The sequence below is a fragment of the Bos indicus x Bos taurus genome, chromosome 3 (assembly GCF_003369695.1).
Source record: "Bos indicus x Bos taurus breed Angus x Brahman F1 hybrid chromosome 3, Bos_hybrid_MaternalHap_v2.0, whole genome shotgun sequence".
NCBI lineage: Eukaryota > Metazoa > Chordata > Mammalia > Artiodactyla > Bovidae > Bos > Bos indicus x Bos taurus.
The window spans coordinates 12,360,151-12,375,630 of NC_040078.1; the positions used below are offsets into that span (position 1 = coordinate 12,360,151).

At 40.5% G+C, this 15,480-nt stretch overlaps 1 protein-coding gene across 4 annotated transcripts in view; it reads left to right on the forward strand.

The window, feature by feature from the left end:
* CD5L (CD5 molecule like) overlaps positions 1–15,480 on the forward strand; it is a 64,387-nt gene that overhangs the window by 25,529 nt on the left and 23,378 nt on the right. For 2 of the 4 annotated variants that reach the window (XM_027529302.1, XM_027529293.1), the window contains one exon: positions 14,923–15,246. In XM_027529302.1, the coding sequence (XP_027385103.1) occupies positions 14,923–15,246 (324 nt within the window). Of the gene's footprint in view, positions 1–4,171; positions 4,199–9,086; positions 9,411–14,922; positions 15,247–15,480 lie in introns of all 4 variants that reach the window. The other 2 variants (XM_027529309.1, XM_027529318.1) reach the window with 2 other exon arrangements.

Genomic DNA, 15,480 nt, shown 5'->3' on the forward strand with positions numbered 1-15,480 from the left:
TCTTCAGCTCTCAGCTTTCTCCACAGTTCAGCTCTCACATCCATACATGACCACTGGAAAAAACATAGTCCTGACTAGATGGACCTTTGTTGGCAAATAATGTCTCTGCTTTTGAATATGCTATCTAGGTTGGTAATAACTTCCCTTTCAAGGAGTAAGCGTCATTTAATTTAATGGCTGCAGTCACCATCTGCAATGATTTTGGAGCCCCCAAAAATAAAGTCTGACACTGTTTCCATTGTTTCCCCATCTATTTCCCTAGAAGTGATGGGACCAGATGCCATGATCTTCGTGTTCTGAATGTTGAGCTTTAAGCCAACTTTTTCACTCTCCTCTTTCACTTTCATCAAGAGGCTTTTTAGTTCCTCTTCACTTTCTGCCATAAGGGTGGTGTCATCTGCATATCTGAGGTTATTGAGATTTCTCCTGGCCATTTTGATTCCAGCTTGTGCTTCTTCCAGCCCAGCATTTCTCATGATACTCTGCATAGAAGTTAAATAAGCAGGGTGACAGTATACAGCCTTGATGTACTCCTTTTCCTATTTGGAACCAGTCTGTTGTTCCATGTCCAGTTCTAACTGTTGCTTCCTGACCTACATATAGGTTTCTCAAGAGGCAGGTCAGGTGGTCTGGTATTCCCATCTCTTTCAGAATTTTCCACAGTTTCTTGTGATCCACACAGTCTAATGCTTTGGCATAGACAATAAAGCAGAAATAGATGTTTTTCTGGAACTCTCTTGCTTTTTCCGTGATCCAGCGGATGTTGGCAATTTGATCTCTGGTTCCTCTGCCTTTTCTAAAACCAGATTGAACATCTGGAAGTTCATGGTTCACGTATTGCTGAAGCCTGGCTTGGAGAATTTTGAGCATTACTTTACTAGCGTGTGAGATGAGTGCAATTGTGCGGCAGTTTGAACATTCTTTGGCATTTCCTTTCTTTGGGATTGGAATGAAAACTGACCTTTTCCAGTCCTGTGGCCACTGCTGAGTTTTCCAAATTTGCTGGCATATTGAGTTCAGCACTTTCACAGCATCATCTTTCAGGATTTGAAATAGCTCAACTGAAATTCCATCACCTCCACTAGCTTTGTAGTGATGCTTTCTAAGGCCCTCTTGACTTCACATTCCAGGATGTCTGGCTGTAGGTGAATGATGATACCATCGTGATTATCTTGGTCATGAAGATCTTTTTTGTACAGTTCTTCTGTGTGTTCTTGCCACCTCTTCTTAATATCTTCTACTTCTATTAGGTTCATACTATTTCTGTCCTTTATTGAGCCCATCTTTGCATGAAATGTTTCCTTGGTATCTCTAATTTTCTTGAAGAGATCTCTAGCCTTTCCCATTCTGTTGTTTTCCTCTATTTCCTTGCACTGATCACTGAGGAAGGCTTTCTTATCTCTTTTTGCTATTCTTTGGTACTCTGCATTCAAATGCTTATATCTTTCCTTTTTTCCTTTGCTTTTCACTTCTCTTCTTTTCACAGCTATTTTTAAGGGCTCCTCAGACAGCCATTTGCTTTTTTGCATTTCTTTCCCATGGGGATGGTCTTGATCCCTGTGTCCTGTACAATGTCACAAACCTCCGTCTATAGTTCATCAGGCACTCTTTCAGATCTAGTCCCTTAAGTCTATTTCTCACTTCCACTGTATAATCATAAGGGATTTGATTTAGGTCATACCTGAATAGTCTAGTGCTTTTCCCTACCTTCTTGAATTTAAGTCTGAATTTGGCAATAAGGAGCTCATGATCTGAGCCACAGTCAGCTTCTGGTCTTATTTTTGCTGACTATATAGAGCTTCTCCATCTTTGGCTGCAAAGAATATAATCAATCTGATTTCGGTGTTGACCATCTGGTGATGTCCATGTGTAGAGTCTTCTCTTGTGTTGTTGGAAGAGTGTGTTTGCTATGACCAGTGCGTTCTCTTGGCAAAACTCTATTACCTTTTGCCCTGCTTCATTCCGTATTCCAAGGCCAAATTTACCTGTTACCCCAGGTGTTTCTTGACTTCCTACTTTTGCATTCCAGTCCTCTATAATGAAAAGGACTTTTTTTTTTTTTTTTTTTTTTGGGTGTTAGTTCTAAAAAGGTCTTGTAGGTCTTCATAGAACCATTCAATTTCAGCTTCTTCAGCATTACTGGTTGGGGCATAGACTTGGATTACTGTGATATTGAATGGTTTGCCTTGGAAACGAACAGAGATCATTCTGTTGTTTTTGAGATTGCATACAAGTATTGCATTTTGGACTCTTTTGTTGACCATGGTGGCTACAAGATTTGTTCTAAGTTATTCCTGCCCACAGTAGTAGATATAATGGTCATCTGAGTTAACTTCACCTATTCCAGTCCATTTCAGTTTGCTGATTCCTATAATGTTGACGTTCACTTTTGCCATCTCCTGTTTGACCACTTCCAATTTGCCTTGATTCATGGACCTACATTCCAGGTTCCTATGCAATATTGCTCTTTACAGCAGTGGACCTTGCTTCTATCACTAGTCACATCCACAACTGGGTATTGTTTTTGCTTTGGCTCCATCCCTTCATTCTTTCTGGAGTGATTTCCCCACTGATCTCTTGTAGCATATTGGGCACCTACTGACCTGGGGAGTTCCTCTTTCAGTATCCTATCATTTTGCCTTTTCATACTGTTCATGGGGTTTTCAAGGCAAGAATACTGAAGTGGTTTGCCATTCCCTTCTCCAGTGGACCACATTCTGTCAGACCTCTCCACCATGACCCACCTGTCTTGGGTGGCCTCACTGGGCATGGCTTAGTTTCATTGAGTTAGACAAGGCTGTGGTCCTAGTGTGATTAGATTGACTAGTTTTCTGTGATTATGGTTTCAGTATGTCTGCTCTCTGATGCCCTCTTGCAACACCTACCATCTTACTTGGGTTTCTCTTACCTTGGACGTGGAGTATCTCTTCACGTTTGCTCCAGCAAAGTGCAGCCTCTGCTCCTTAACTTGGATGAAGGATATCTCCTCACTGCCACCCTTCCTGACCTTGAATGTGGAGTAGCTCCTCTAGGCCCTCCTGCGCCTGCGCAGCCACCACTCTTTGGAAGTGGGGGCTGCTCCTCTCGGCCGCCGCCCCTGACCTTGGGCGTGGAGTAGAGAAGGAAAAAAAAAAACAAAAACATTTGACACCTGTAGTTTGTTTCTTCCACTTGGAGACCCCTAGCCTTCCTGTCTGTTACCCTCTCATATGCTTTTTAAGACATCTTTATCCCCCTCAACCGTGCATCTCTTGTGGAATCCGGAGTCGCAAAACATACCTCGGAGGAAACTCAAGACAGTGGAGTACAGTTTATTATGCCAGCGGGTCCAAGGGGAATAGTTCCCAACAAGGACCCTGATGTTTCTGAGAGGCCCAGTTTTATACCCCCGCCCCCACCCCGCTATGTGACTGGTTACATGTTAGCAACCTCTTTGTTGTATATGACTGAGTTTTACAACAAATGGGTCTTAGGAGAACAAACCATTAAGGTTAAGGGTTGGGGGGGGGGGGCAATGATTATACATCAAGGGGGATATCTCCATGGTTAATCTAACCGGGGCAGTCTGACCTCAACTACAATCTCCATTTGTCATCTGTAGGGAGGAAAGTCTCCAGCAGACCTGGTTTGCACTAGCAACGGTTTTCTCACTCTTGGGCAGGGTTCAGTCCTAGTTCACATCCAGTCTTTAAGATGGATGACAGGCTTCCAGATGGAGTCTCTCTTGCTTCTCTCACAGTGGCCCCAACACATCTTCCCAGAAATCTCCAACATGTTTTCCTATTGGACTCAGATACTACATCACCACACTTCTAGTTTAGGTGGTCATCATCGATCAATCTAATAGATTAAAACCGAAAATCAAATCTATCCATGCCTGGGGTAGAGCCAACATCAGATGGAAAGGGAACATGATAGATCTAGTTAGCCATGCAGAGTGGGTCTTTTTGGCTCTTAGTCAGCGTCCTTGTGCTTTTTTAGGCTAGTCATTCTAGGAGGAGAAGGAGGAGGTCTTAACAAGGTCTAACCTTGGAGGCTGTGTAATTACCTCTCTGTCTCACAAAGTTCAACAAAACTTTCCAGAGAGTTGTGTTTTTGAACAAAGCTTTGGCAGTTGACTACTTGATCTCATTCACTTCTCTCTGTCTTTCTCTCTTTTTTATTTTCTCAGGCTTTTGCACTGGACCTGGACTTCTGGGTAAGATTTTTTGGGGTCCTAAGAGGGTGGGCTTTCAGCTCCGGAGAGTGGAAATTTTGAATTCCTGGGGCCAGGGAGAGAGGCTGTGGTTCAAAAGAGCACTAGTAGATTTTCTTTCTGGTTTCCCAACCCACCTACTCAGTCTTGTATGGGTAGTTTTGCACTTCCAAAACTTAGAGAAAATTTGAGTGGTTTATACTGCAAAGGGATTCCTCTCCATTTGGCCTGTGTGACCCAAGATGTTAGCCCAGCTCTAGCTCCATTATGTAACAAAGCAGATGGCTTTCTTTCAGGCTCAGAAGACACCTCACCTCCTGGGAAATAAACTTTCTTCTGCCCTTCTGTATTCTACTACTTCCTGGTCTCTCTGCCAACTTTAATGGTCTCATTGAACTAGAAATGCACCAGCCTCTGTGCACCTCATGGTTTCATCAGCAGAGTGCAGGCTGGATTTCACTGCCCACCTCTTCAAGGGGTCTTTCAGCAGAGCACAAACGGTTCGACTGAGGAGAGAATGGGGAGACACAAAGAGAATTAGTCTGTGGAAGAGGAAGCCTCTGATGGTCCAAAAATCAAGGGGACTGGTTGAGGATTATGAGTTCCTTTGACACTATCTCTTCAGCTATTCTTTCTCTTGATAGTAGAGGCTTTATGAAAGAGGGGCAGCTGCAAACTCTGCTATGAATGTGGAGGATCTTACACCCTGCTGGATCAGTTTGCTTCCTTAAAGAAATGCTGCTTCTGGGTCCCAGTCCAATACACAGATGATCTGGTTTTTCTTCTCTGGCCTCCAGAGTTATGCCTTGCTGCAAGTGCCAGGAGATGGCTGCTCTCTTTATACCCAGGGAGGGAGGACCCACCCTGGGTCCTTGTCTCTCAAGCCCTCAGCTAATAAAGTAGGCTAAAACACTGTCTAGGACACAACTGCCCTGATGGGCTCCTTTGTTCTTCTCTCTAACTTTTAAATCTTCTCAGCCCTTCTTTTCCCTTTAGCTCATTTCTTTGATACATATTCTCTTTCTCTCTCTTAAACATATTTCTTTTCTCCTACAATGTGATCTAGTCCTCCACCTCATGGAAAAGGAAAATTTATTTAAAACCAGAATTTGAGGGCTTCCCTGGTGGTCCAGCAGTTAAGATGCCACGCTTCTAATGCAGGGTGTTGGATTTGATCCCTGGTTGAGGAAGTAAGATCCCACATGCCACGTGGCATGGCCAAATAAAAAGTAAATCCCAAATTTTATAACTCAAAGTAAAATAAAATAGCCTGCATATGATCCTGATATCTAATATTTGCTAGAGCATACAATAATGCCTATCTAAACTCTAATCTTAGTTATAATGATCCATGAATTATTCCAGATGGCTTTTCTTGAATTATATATATATATATATATATATATATATATATATATATATATGCCTTAAACTTCAGAGTGCAACAATAGGAACTTTTCTTAGTTTTTTATAGTTCCATTTTAATTTTTGTCTCTCACCTCCAGTCCTCATGTTATTTCCTTCAAGAAAGTATTGACGAAGAGGAGAGAAACAAAATGAAATGAATAAACCAAATATAAACTTCACAATGCAGTTTAAAATCAACCAGATCAGACATCTTTCACCCAACTACATCTGGGGTTGATGCCAAGTTCTAGGGGGTTTGTGCAGAGTTGAGACAAAGTAGGCAGTAGAAATTTGGGTCCTGAGAAATTGTATTTCATTTATACAGGTGTCTGAGTTGTTCCATGTAGCCCATGTTGTCATATACTGTTCATTGTCTGATAGACCACTGACAGGCAACAAATATAGATGTTGTCCCTCCAGGTACAACAGAGCTCTCCCTGGAGACTTGGCAAACTTAGATCTTCTTTATCACTATATCTTTCTGGAGCTGAGAGGACTTGATGGGATTGTTTCAAGCCTATTAAATAGAATTATCTTGAGGATAGCAGTGCTAGCTATCTTAATCATCACTGTTCTGTGTGTTCATAAAACAGTACTTGGAATGTAGTATCCAGAAATTTGTTTCCTGATAAGCTCTTCCCTTGTCTCCCTACACAGTCCTCTATACTCCATGTCTAAGACTTGGTTTCCTCAGAACTTATCTGGAGACTCTGTGAAGCCCATCTCCCACTCCCAACACATACAGTCTTCTAGACCTAGTTTTAGGGCTCTGAGACTTTGAGGCTCTGACACTTCCCTTACTCAGCACTCTCTGTATTTCTTCTGAGCTAGGTTCTTGGACATGGAAAATGTCATGAGAAGGAGCAAGGGTGGTTGGGAGTGGATCATTGATACTGAGAGAGAGAGTCAGGTTGTTTAGCCCAAATTATATCTAGACATCTCCATACTTTCAGTGCAGGGGAAATAGGTTCAATCTCTGGTCAAAGAGCCACAATCCCACAGTGGCTAGAATGAAAACCACATTACAGAAAGTTAATCAGGATGAAAAATCACAGGGTTATATCCCAGATTAAGGGACAAGATAAAGCCCCAGAAAAACAACTAAATGAAGCAGAGATAGGCAACCTTCCAGTAATAGAATTCAGAATAATGATAGTAAAGATAATGATAGTAAAGATCATAGGATCTCAGAAATAGAATGGAGAAAATGGAGGAGATGTTTACCAAAGACCTGTAAGAACTAAAAAACCAACAGAAATGAACCATACACTAGAAGGAATCATTAGAAGAATAACTGAGGCAGAAGAACAGATAAGTGACCTGGAGGACTGCATGGTGAAAATCACTGCCACAGAACGGAATATAGAAAAAAGAATGAAAACAATGAAGACCAGACTAAGAGGCCTCTGGGACAACAGTAAACACACCGGCATTTGCATTATAGGGGCCCCAGAAGGAGAGAAGAGAGAGAAAGGACCCAAGAAAATATTCGAATAATAGATGAAAATTTCCCTAACATGGAAAAGAAATAGTTAAACAAGTCCAGGAAGTGCAGAATCCCAGGCAGGATAAATTCAAGGAGGAACACAATGAGACACACACATAGTAATCAAACTGACAAACGTTAAAGACAAAGATAAAATATTAAAAGCAACAAGGGGAAAATGACAAATAACATATAAGGGAATTCCCATGAGGTTGTAAGCTGATTTCTCAACAGTAACTCTACAAGCCAGAAGAGAATGGTATGATATATTTAAAGTGAAGAAAGAAAAACCTGCAACCAAGAATACATTACCCGGCAAGACTCTCATTCAGATTTGATGGAGAAATCAAAAGCTTTCCAAACAAGTAAAAGTTAAGAGAGCTCAGCAACACCAAACCAGCTTTACACAAATGCTAAGGAAACTTCTCTAGGCAGGAAACACAAGAGAAGGAAAAGACATACACAAAATAAACCTAAAACAATTAAGAAAATGGTAACAGGATCATACATATAGAAAATTAACTTAAATGTAAATGAATTAAATACACCAACCACAGGACTTAGACTGACTGGGTGGATGAGAACATGTGCATGTATGCACTTACACTTAACACAGCACTTTAAGTAACTCCCCAAATTCTATGTAATTATTTTATATTGCTAGGTTAATCATGTTTCTGTAATGTCTTGCAATTGTAGTTATCTTTTATTTTTCTCTGGTTATTGATTGTGAAACTAATAAACATCTTTTACTATTGAGATCATGTAACTAGTAGCCGCTTAATACCATTGGCCATTTTTTCTGGTCAACAGAGAAATAAAAGAATTCCGTATCACTAAATCTACCATTTAATAGAAAAACCTGTAGTCACTTTTCAAAATCCAGATGCTTATTAGAATTATCCTGGAAATTTTTGAAAAATGCAAATGCTGAGGGACTGCTTTTTATCTACAAAGATCCGGATGTATTTCTAATGAGCCACCATGTTTAAAAACAACTGGATATATGATGACCTTTTACTTTTATCTAGTCTGTTTCAATTTTTCTATTTCATGTTCAGTGTTTCATGTTTTAGTTTCATTTTGTTTATGTTTTCCAGTTTCTTAGTCTTTTTTTTTTTTATGTTCTCTCTCAAGCCTTTATCAAGCATAGTAGAAAACCTTTTGTATACATATAAATATATATATAGTTTGTATAATATATATATTTTAGAAAATATATGATTTTTTTGCCTAGCTAAAACACTTATAACATTTTGCCTTCACTTGTTTGACCTAGTATGAATAGAATGCTATATTTCTAATTTATATTCATTCAAAACCTTGACTTAGTTCCACATATTTTGGCCTCTAGGATCACTGCTGGTAATCTAGAAAGTTTCTTATCTCAGATTTAAAAAAAACTGAATATGGCTTGAAAGTTCTAATCCAATTCTGAGAATATAAAGGAATACTATGATGTTCCAAACAAACAGGGAGCTAACTTGTGATACAGTATTATAAACTGAAATACAGAGTTTGTTCAAATTTCAGACATAAATGCATGTATACACATATATATGCTATACTTTGTTTGGCTGGAAGGGAATTACAAGACAAACTAAAATTTTATGCAACGTATTTATTGATATGATCATTATAGCATGGTGCATCTTAATTCCTGTTAGAAAATATACTTTTGAAATAATCATATGAAGCACTTATTTGTACCAAATCCAAAGGTAGGGATATTAAGCCTGTTTTTCCAAGTTTCACCAAGGGCCAAGTAAAATTACAGATTAAATTGTAATAATAATAATACAAGAGTGTAGCAGAACCAGAACTCAGAGATGGAGTCCTGGAGCTCCTGTTCCTTGTCTTCCCTTTTGACCCCCATTTTCTCACCCTCGAGTTCTCCACATCCTGACAGTGGTAGAAGAATTCCAAGAAGACTGCATACATGCCTGAGTGCTCTCTGGGCCACTCCTAATCTCCAGCCAATACCTCATTTCTTTACAGAGTCTTCACCTAAAGTGCGACTGGTGAGAGGTCCCCATCGCTGTGAAGGGCGGGTGGAAGTGGAACGGAATGGCGAGTGGGGCACTGTGTGTGACGACGGCTGGAATATGAAAGATGCGGAAGTGGTGTGCCGGGAGCTGGGCTGTGGAGCAGCCAAAGGGACACCAAGTGGTAATTTGTATAAGCCACTGGCAGATGAAAAACAAAAAATCTTCATCCAAGATGTCAACTGCAATGGGACGGAGGATGAATTGATTGAATGTGACCGGGTGGAAGACGTTTTTGATTGCTCCCACAGCGAGGATGCAGGGGCAATGTGTGAGAGTGAGTATGGCAGGACTCAAAGACTATATGCCAACTGCCCATACCCTACATGACCACTCTTTGTCCTCTTTATCTTTATTCTCCCCCATGAACTAATGATTAACTGATTCCTTGTCCTTCACTTCTCACCGTTTCTCAGTTGTGGACCCTGGAGACAAACATATCCTCATCTAGAACTGTTACTCCTCCTTGGTTGAGCAGTGGCACTAGTGATAAAGAACCCACCTGCCAATGCAGAGACTTAAGACATGTGCGTTCAATCCCTGGGTGGGGAAGATACCTTGGAGGAGGGCACAACAACCCACTCCAGTATTCTTTCTGGAGAATCCAGTGGATAGAGAAGTCTGGTGGGCTACAGTCCATAGGTTCACACAGAGTCGGACATTACTGAAGCAACTTAGCACTCACACTTGGTTGACCTAATGATTTTCTCTTAGTTTCAATCTATCCAAGAACCTGATTCTCTTCTTTACGCACACAAATATGCACAGATCTAATAACCACTAAACATTTGTATCTAAAGGTCAGATATAGTTATGGGGAAGAAATGAGCTCCGAAAATATAATGTAATTTTATCAGTTCTCAAGGAGTCTCTCATCTAGTTAGGTAGACAGGAGATGCTCACAGGAAACCAACACACAACAACTGTGTATATATATGTATTCATGAGTGCATGCTCATCGCTTCAGTTGTATCTGACTCTTTGTGACCCTATTTACTGTAGTCTGCCCATCTCCTGTGTCCATGGGATGCTATGTGAAAGAATATTGGAGTAGGTTGCCGTGCCCTTCTCCAGGGGATCTTTTCCACCCAGGGATTGAACCCAAGTGGATTCTGTACCCACTGCACCACCTGGGAAGCCTATATCTATACACATATTCTTATAAAAATTATATATAGATTATATATATACACACACACGTATGTCCCTTAGCCAAATCACAGTCTAATGAAAAGGAGATAAACACACAGAAAATTATTAATGCATGCAGCTACTACTGCTAAGTCACTTCAGTCATGTCCGACTCTGTGCGACCCCATAGCACAGAGCCCACCAGGCTCCCCCGTCCCTGGGATTCTCCAGGCAGGAACACTGGAGTGGGTTGCCATTTGCTTCTCCAATACATGAGAGTGAAAAGTGAAAGGGAAGTCGCTCAGTTGTGTCCGACTCTTAGCAACCCCCTGGACTGCAGCCTACCAGGCTCCTCCATCCATGGGATTTTCCAGGCAAGAGTACCGGAGTGGGGTGCCATTGCCTTCTCCATATTAATGCATAGAAAGCAAATATATGAAAGGAATAAAGGAATACAACAACAACTATATATATATATATATATATATATATATATATATATATATATATCTGCTGCTGCTGCTGCTAAGTCGCTTCAGTCGTATCTGACTCTGTGCGACCCCAGAGATGGCAGCCCACCAGGCTCCCCCATCCCTGGATTCTCTGGGGAAGAATACTGGAGTGGGTTGCCATTTCCTTCTCCAATGCATGAAGGTGAAAAGAGAAAGTGAAGTCATCCAGTCGTGTCCGACTTTAGCGACCCCATGGACTGCAGCCTACCAGGCTCCTCCGCCCATGGGATTTTCCAGGCAAGAGTACTGGAGTGGGGTTCCATTCCCTTCTCCGATATATATATATATATATATATATATATATATATATATAGGCAGTAGAAATTTGGGTCCTCAGAAATTGTATTTCATTCATATAGGTATCTGAGTCATTCCATGTAGCTCATGTTGTCATATACTGTTCATAGTCTGATAGACCACAAGCCAAGAGTCCAAATGTTGTCCCTCCAGGTACAACAGAGCTCTCCCTGGAGGCTTGGCAAACTTAGATCTTCTTTATCACTATATCTCTCCTGGGTTGAGGGGACTTGATGGGATTTCTTCCAGCCTATTAAATAGAATCTTCCTGAGGGCAGCAATGCTAACTAACTATCTTGATCATCACTGTTCTCTGTGTTCATAAAACAGTACTTGGAATGTAATATCCAGAAGTTTCCTGATAGGTTTGTCCCTTGTCTCCCTACGCAGTCATCTATACTCCATGTCTAGGTCTTGGTTTCCTCAGAATTTACCTGGAGACTCTGTGAAGCCCATCTCCCACTCTCAACACATAGAATCTTCTAGACCCAGTTTTAGGGCTCTGAGACTTTGAGGCTCTGATTCTTCCCTTACTCAGCACTCTCTGTATTTCTTCTGAGCTAGGTTCTTGGACATGGGAAAATGTCATGAGAAGGAGCAAGGATGGTTGGGAGTGGATCATTGATACTGAGAGAGAGAGTCAGGTTGTTTAGCCCAAATTATATTTAGACATCTCCATGCTTTCAGTACAGGGGAAATAGGTTCAATCTCTGGTCAAAGAGCCACAATCCCACAGTGGCTAGAATGAAAACTGTCACACAAGTGTATGTTCCTCGGTTGTTTGTCTCATCACAACAACGATTTGGAGTGACGGACATTAAAGCTCTCAGGGCGTCACAGCTCTCGGGTCTTGGACAAACCATATTATAGCTCTTAGGCAAATCAGTGTTACAGCTCTATTTTATTTAGAAGATAGCAGGAGAATCCATCCTCGAAGTGTGAGGGCATGCCAACACAAAGACTCGAAGAAAAGAGAGTGGAGGAGTGGGCGGGGAGGGAGGGAGGGAGGGAGGGAGAGAGAGACAGAGAGAGACAGAGAGAGAGAGAACACACAAGCGGGAGAGAGAGAGAGTTCATGAGAAAGAGCTTTGGCTCCTCCTTTTATGTTTTTTTCCTCCACCTGGGCCTGCCCTGTGCAAATTGGACTTAGCCAGGAGTGCTGTTTGTTCTGCCTGAAGTCTTCATTCTGGTCCTCGGACCTTCCTTTGACCTTCCTTGTCTTTTAGCCACCACCATTTTGGACTCCTTTTCCCTGTTTTACCTATGTATAACACAGCTCTCCAAGACCTGAGAGCTGTGACACACTGAGGGCTTTAATGTCTGTCGCTCCAAATCTTTGTTGTGACGAGACAAAGAACCGAGAAACATACACTCGTGTGACAAAAACCACATTACAGAAAGTTAATTGGGATGAAAAATCACAGGGTTATGTCCCAGATTAAGGGACAAGATAAAGCCCCAGAAAAACAACTAAATGAAGCAGAGATCGGCAGCCTTCCAGTAAAAGAATTCAGAATAATGATAGTGAAGATAATGATAGTAAAGATCATAGGATCTCAGAAATAGAATGGAGAAGATGGAAGAGATGTTTACCAAAGACCTGTAAGAACTAGAAAACCAACAGAGATGAACCATACACTAGAAGCAATCAGTAGCAGAATAACTGAGGCAGAAGAACAGATAAGTGACCTGGAGGACTGCGTGGTGAAAATCACTGCCACAGAACAGAATATAGAAAAAAGAATGAAAACAATGAAGACCAGACTAAGAGGCCTCTGGGACAACAGTAAACACACCGGCATTTGCATTATAGGGGCCCCAGAAGGAGAAGAGAGAGAGAAAGGACCCAAGAAAATATTTGAAAAGTAGATGAAAATTTCCCTAACGTGGAAAAGAAGTAGTTAAACAAGTCCAGGAAGTGCAGAATCCCAGGCAGGATAAATTCAAGGAGGAACACAATGAGACACACACATAGTAATCAAACTGACAAACGTTAAAGACAAAGATAAAATATTAAAAGCAACAAGGGAAAAATGACAAATAACATATAAGGGAACTCCCATGAGGTTGTAAGCTGATTTCTCAACAGTAACTCTACAAGCCAGAAGAGAATGGTATGATATATTTAAAGTGAAGAAAGAAAAACCTGCAACCAAGAAAACATTACCCATCAAGACTCCCATTCAGATTTGATGGAGAAATCAAAAGCTTTCCAAACAAGTGAAAGTTAAGAGAGCTCAGCACCTCCAAACCAGCTTTACACAAATGCTAAAGAAACTTCTCTAGGCAGGAAACACAAGAGAAGGAAAAGACACACACAAAATAAACCTAAAACAATTAAGAAAATGGTAACAGGATCATACATATGGAAAATTAACTTAAATGTAAGTGAATTAAATACACCAACCACAGGACTTAGACTGACTGGGTGGATGAGAGCATGTGCATGTATGCACTTACACTTATCACAGCACTCTATGTAACTCCCCAAATTGTATGTAATTATTTTGTATTGCTAGGTTAATCATGTTTCCATTATGGCTTGTAATTGTAGTTATCTTCTATTTTTTGTCTGGCTATTGATTGTGAAACTAATAAACATCTTTTACTATTGAGATCATGTAACTAGTAGCTGCTTAATACCATTGGCCATTTTTCTGGTCAATAGAGAAATGAAAGAATTCTGTATCACTAAAACTACCATTTAATAGAAAACCTGTAGTCATTTTTCAAAATCCAGATGCATATTAGAATTATCCTGGAAATTTTTGAAAAATGCAAATTCTGAGGGACTGCTTTTAATCTCCAAAACTCCGGATGTATTTCTAATGAGCCACCATGTTTAAAAACAACTGGATATATAATGACCTTTTACTTTTATCTGGTCTGTTTCAATTTTTCTATTTCATGTTCAGTGTTTCATGTTTTAGTTTCATTTAGTTTATGTTTTCCAGTTTCTCAGTCTTTTTTTTGATGTTCTCTCTCAAGCCTTTATCAAGCATAGTAGAAAACCTTTTGTATACATATATATATATATATAGTTTGTATAATACATACATTTTAGAAATTTTATGGTTTTTTGCTTAGCTAAAACACTTATGACATTTTGACTTCACTTGTTTGACCTAGTATGAACAGAGCGCTAGATTTCTAATTTATATTCACTCAAAACCTTGACTCAGATCCACATATTTTGGCCTCTAGAATTACTGCTGGTAATCTACTAAGTTTACTATCTTAGATTAAAAAAAAAAAACAAAAAACTGAATGAGACTTGAAAGTTCTAATCCAGTTCTGAGAATATAAAGGAAAAACCTTTATATTAAAAACAAACAAACAAACAGGGAGCTAACTTGTGATACAGTATTATTAACTGAAATACAGAGTTTGTTTAAATTTCAGACAAAATGCATGTATGTACGCTATACTTTGTTTGGCTGAAAGGGAATTACAAGACAAACTAAAATTTTATGCAACGTATTTATTGATATGATCATTATAGCATGGTGCATCTTAATTCCTGTTAGAAAATATACTTTTGAAATAATCATATGAAGCACTTATTTGTATCAAATCCAAAGGTAGGGATATTAAGCCTGTTTTTCCAAGTTTCACCAAGGGCCAAGTAAAATTACAGATTAAATTGTAATAATAATAATACAAGAGTGTAGCAGAACCAGAACTCAGAGATGGAGTCCTGGAGCTCCTCTTCCTTGTCTTCCCTTTTGACTCCCACTTTCTCACCCTTCAGTTTTCCACATCCTGAAAGTGGTAGAAGAATTCCAAAACACTGCATACGTACTCTCTGGGCCACTCCTAATCTCGAACCAATATCTCATTTCTTTGCAGAGTCTCCTCCCAAAGTGCGACTGGTGAGAGGTCCCCATCGCTGTGAAGGGCGGGTGGAAGTGGAACGGAATGGCGAGTGGGGCACTGTGTGTGACAATGGCTGGAACATGAAAGACGTGGAAGTGGTGTGCCAGGAGCTGGGCTGTGGAGCAGCCAAGGGGACACCAAGTGGTAATTTGTATAAGCCACTGGCAGATGAAAAACAAAAAATCTTCATCCAAGACATCAACTGCAATGGGACAGAAGATGAATTGATTGAATGTGACCAGGTGGAAGATGTTTTTGATTGCTCCCACAGCGAGGATGCAGGGGCAATATGTGAGAGTGAGTATGGCAGGACTCAAGGACTATATGCCAACTGCCCATACCCCGCATGACCACTCTTTGTCCTCTTTATCTTTATTCTCCCCCATGAACTAATGATTAACTGATTCCTTTTCCTTCACTTCCCACCCTTTCTCAACTGTGGACCCTGGAGACAAACATATCCTCATCTAGAACTGTTACTCCTCCTTGGTTGAGCAGTGGCACTAGTGATAAAGAACCCACCTGCCAATG